Source organism: Miniopterus natalensis, chromosome 13 (assembly GCF_054644295.1).
Source record: "Miniopterus natalensis isolate mMinNat1 chromosome 13, mMinNat1.hap1, whole genome shotgun sequence".
Lineage (NCBI taxonomy): Eukaryota > Metazoa > Chordata > Mammalia > Chiroptera > Miniopteridae > Miniopterus > Miniopterus natalensis.
The window spans coordinates 1,254,270-1,258,864 of NC_142093.1; the positions used below are offsets into that span (position 1 = coordinate 1,254,270).

Consider the following 4,595-nt stretch of genomic DNA (forward strand, 5'->3'; position numbering starts at 1 on the left):
GTGGTGCTGAAGCTGGCAGGCCCCAGCGCCCAGCTCTGAACCAGCCTCTCGAGAGTGGCCAGATTGAACGCAAGGACCTGGCCGCAGCCAAACCCCACTGACCGTTACTCCGGCCTCCGCCTGGGGCGGGGCGCACGGCCTAGCGCGCGGAGCCTGGGGCAGCCAGACCCGTGCGGACCACGGCATCTCCAAACCCCTCCGAGGAGGGGAAACAGAAAAATGCAAACGGGGGAGGAAGCATGCAAACCTCTCCCGCTGTAAATGGATTTCTTTGCTTCAGAAAAAGGGAGAAAGAGAAAAGGAAAGAGCCCACGTGCCCGAGAAGGTGTTGTGTTAAAGCGCCACCTTCCGTCGGCCCGGGGACGCGGCGGGCCGCCTGGCGGGCTCCGGCCGGGGCGCCCGGAGAAGCAGCTGCGCCCACCGGGGGCGGGCCGGGCTGCGCCCGCCATCTCAGTTCGTGCGCGTGCCCGCGTGTGTGCACACGGCGAGGGACGCGCCCGTCTGCTCACACCGTGGGCCCCTCGGGGACTGGCACAAAGAGGCTCGGGGCCTCTCCCCGGTCCTCGGTTCACGCGGGCGCAGGGACTAGGCAGGCGCGTCCGCTCGCCGAGGTGTAGTGCGTGCCCCCCAGCATCCCGGGGAGGGGCGCATCTGTACACACACGCGGATTTTTTAAAAATAACATATTTCTAGACATGCCTCCTGCCCCCACCCCCCATCTTTGCTAAGCAGCCCCACGGGGGGGGGGAGGAGGAGGGGGGAAGGCGGGGCCACGGAGTTAATAAAGGGAGATGGGCGGAGCCGGCCGCCAGCCATTGGCTGGTCCGGAGAGTGATGTCACCCATATGACACCCTGATAACTAGTTGGGAGAGAGTCCTCAACTTTTTGCAGAAGGAGAGCGCGCGCGCCTGGGAGTGCTTGGGGTCCGGCGTTAGCGGCGGAAGCCACGAGCCGGAGAGAGGGGTCCGGGGCTGCCTCGACCACCGCCGCCGCCGCCGCCTCGCCCGTCGCGGCTGCAGCCCCCCCGCGTGCGGGCGGCCATCGCCGCGGAAGCCGCTGCAGCCGCTGTGTGCAGCCTGGAAGGGGGGGCGGGGGGGAGGGGGGGAGCCGCGGCCGCAGGGCGCCGAGGACTTTGCAAGTTGCCCGGGAAGGTGGAGGGGCGAGAGGGGGAGGGGGACCTCCGCACGAGACCGAGCGCCCCGAGTTGGAGCTCCCAGCCCCGCGGCGGACCATGGTGCAGCAGGCGGAGGGCTTGGAAGCCGAGAGCAACCTGCCCCGGGAGGCGCTGGACACGGAGGAGGGCGAATTCATGGCGTGCAGCCCGGTGGCCCTGGACGAGAGCGACCCGGACTGGTGCAAGACGGCGTCGGGCCACATCAAGCGGCCGATGAACGCGTTCATGGTGTGGTCCAAGATCGAGCGCCGGAAGATCATGGAGCAGTCTCCCGACATGCACAACGCCGAGATCTCCAAGAGGCTGGGCAAGCGCTGGAAAATGCTGAAGGACAGCGAGAAGATCCCGTTCATCCGCGAGGCCGAGCGGCTGCGGCTCAAGCACATGGCCGACTACCCCGACTACAAGTACCGGCCCCGGAAAAAGCCCAAGATGGACCCCGCGGCCAAGCCCAGCGCCAGCCAGAGCCCCGAGAAGAGCGCGGCGGGCGGCGCGGGCGCGGGCGGCGCCAAGCCCTCCAAGGGCTCCAGCAAGAAGTGCGGCAAGCCCAAGGCCCCCGCGGCCCCCGCGGCCGGCGGCGCCAAGGCGGGCGCGGGCAAGGCGGCGCAGGCGGGCGACGCGGGCGGCGCGGGCGACGACTACGTGCTCGGCAGCCTGCGCGTCGGCGGCGCGGGCGGCGGCGGCGCGGCCAAGGCGGTCAAGTGCGTGTTCCTGGACGACGACGACGACGACGAGGACGACGACGACGAGCTGCAGCTGCGGATCAAGCAGGAGGCCGACGACGACGACGAGGAGCCCGCGCACCCGCAGCTCCTGCAGCCGCCGGGGCAGCAGGCGCCGCAGCTGCTGAGACGCTACAATGTCGCCAAAGTGCCCGCCAGCCCCACGCTGAGCAGCGCGGCCGAGTCCCCCGAGGGCGCCAGCCTGTACGAGGAGGTGCGGGCGGGCGCGGCCTCGGGCGCGGGGGGCGGCAGCCGCCTCTACTACAGCTTCAAGAACATCACCAAGCAGCACCCGCCGCCGCTGGCGCAGCCCGCGCTGTCGCCCGCGTCCTCGCGCTCCGTCTCCACCTCCTCCTGCTCGTCCTCGGGCGGCGGCGGCGGCGGCGAGGACGCCGACGACCTGATGTTCGACCTGAGCTTGAATTTCTCGCAGAGCGCCCCGGGCGCGGGCGAGCAGCAGCTGGGGGGCGGCGCGGCGGCGGGGAACCTGTCCCTGTCGCTGGTGGATAAAGATTTGGATTCGTTCAGCGAGGGCAGCCTGGGCTCCCACTTCGAGTTCCCCGACTACTGCACGCCCGAGCTGAGCGAGATGATCGCGGGGGACTGGCTGGAGGCGAACTTCTCCGACCTGGTCTTCACCTACTGAGCGCGCGCGCCCCGCGTCCCCCGCGTCCCCCGCGGGCGCCGCGCCCGGGTCCTCGCGAGGACGCCGCGGCGGCCGGGTGGAGGGGAGAGGAGATGCTCATGTGGATAGGATGTCGTGACACAAAGGAATTGGAAAGGATGATGAAATTTTTGGTGGAGTTTAAGTGAAATGAGTAGTTTTTAAAGATTTTTTCCTGTCCTTTTTTGGTCGCCCCCCCCACCCCCCTCCTTGATCGTGTCTCAAGGTAGTTGCATACCTAGTCTGGAGTTGTGATTTTTACCCGCCCCCCAATGTGTTTTTGTAATTACTGTTTCTTTCTCCTGAAATTCGTGATTGCAACAAAGGCGGAGGGGGCGGGGGAGGGGAGGGAGGACCCGCTCCGGAAGGCGCGGTTCGAAGCCTGTCGGTCTTTGAAGTCTGGAAGACGTCTGCAGAGGACCCTTTTGGCAGCACAACTGTTACGCTAGGGAGTTGGTTGGAGATTTTTTTATTTTATTTTTTTCCTTAAGAGATCTTAAAGAACTGGTGACCTTTTTTTTTTCTTTTTCTTTTTTTTTTTTTTTTTTTTAAGAAAAAGCAAACACAAAAAAACAAAAAAGGGACCATTGCAACTTTTTTATTTTATTTTATTTTATTTTGGAGGGAGAAAACTGATGTCTTCTATGCATCCGATTCTTAACAAAACTGCAGGGAGCTTGAAAAAAAAAATGCAGACTGTACAAACGCTTACAAAAAAAAAACTGTGAACTGACTTAAGATCAGAGTTTACTTTTCAGATCAAATTGTTTATGGTTTTACAAATGTGATTTCTACTTGCCAACTTTTTTTTGTAACTGTTCCCTTATACCTCCTTGATTGAACACCGGACAGCCTAGACCTCAGTACAAAAGGTATTGAAACATTTTTGATACATAACAGACCTCAGTCTTTTTTAAAAATTAATATATTTTCAGGCGTATTTTTGTACAGTGAAAAGGGAGCATCTTGCTGTTTCCAGTGAGACTTTCAGGCACTTCTTCCCTTTCCATTTCTTTTTTCTTTTTTTTTTCTTTCCTCTTTTTTTTAGCATGCAAGTATGTTGGTACGTTATGTCCTGGTTTAAAAGGATTAAATTTTTAAAATAATCCTTGCATCTAAAGGCCTTGTGGTTTAAAGAAAAAAAAAAAGCAAACTTTTTTTTTGTACAGCTATAGTAGAGATTTGTTCAATATTTGTAGGTAAAGATTTATTGAAAATGGTGATATAGACCTCAGAGCTGTTACCTTAGTTTAAAGACTGTATATGTACTGTACTATAGTAGGACTTTATGTATCCCAGACGCTGTGATATGTGGGTGGGGCCCCAGATGGAAGGTTTAAAACTGGATTCTCGATTTTTTAGCAAAAGAAAAAAGGCACATAGTTTAAAAAGGTTCTCATTTTGTGCAATATAATCTAAATAAAGTTCAGACCATCTGCATATTTTGTAGCAAATGGTGGCAAAGCAGACTCAATGCACTGTTGACATCATTGCCTGGTTTTTATTTTTTTATTTTTATTTTTTTGTGCTGGAAGTCTGTATCTTGACAATTTTAATAAATCAGCTGGAACTGATAGAAAGTCGCATCGCCAATAGTCTCTATGGCAGTCACGCCGGAGGTCCTGCTGCGGCAGCGCCTTTGGTGACAAGGCTGCTGTGCGCGGGTGGGAGTGGCGGAGGACTGGACATTTGGAGGGCTAGGCTGCAGGGCGCTCACCGGCAGGCCGCTTTCTCGCCTCTTCCTTCCGTGGCTCGTTATTAAAACCGGAGGAGGGTTCTCCCTGCCTCCCTCCCCTCCGTCCCTCCCCACCCCCACTTCCTTTCTCACCTCCTCCCGCCCTCTCCCCACCTTCCTGGCTGCGGGCTGCGCCGAGGCTGCGGAGTTGGCGGGGGAGGGACGGCTCGGCTGCGCCCCGGTGCCCGCGCGCGGTCGGCTCGCTGCTCACCGGGGATGTGCGTTCTCTGCGCGGGCTGAGCGTCGGCGGTGACAGGCTCCCTTGGGCTGCGAGCGCGGGGGCCACCGAGATGCCCGCC

At 59.1% G+C, this 4,595-nt stretch overlaps 1 protein-coding gene across 1 annotated transcript; it reads left to right on the plus strand.

Moving 5' to 3' along the window:
• The first annotated feature begins 1,204 nt into the window (after positions 1-1,204).
• On the plus strand, positions 1,205-4,141 carry SOX11 (SRY-box transcription factor 11). The gene has a single exon (XM_087823316.1). The coding sequence runs from the start codon at positions 1,233-1,235 to the stop codon at positions 2,541-2,543; it is 1,311 nt and encodes a 436-aa protein (XP_087679442.1). The 5' UTR covers positions 1,205-1,232; the 3' UTR covers positions 2,544-4,141.
• The last annotated feature ends 454 nt before the right edge of the window (positions 4,142-4,595 follow it).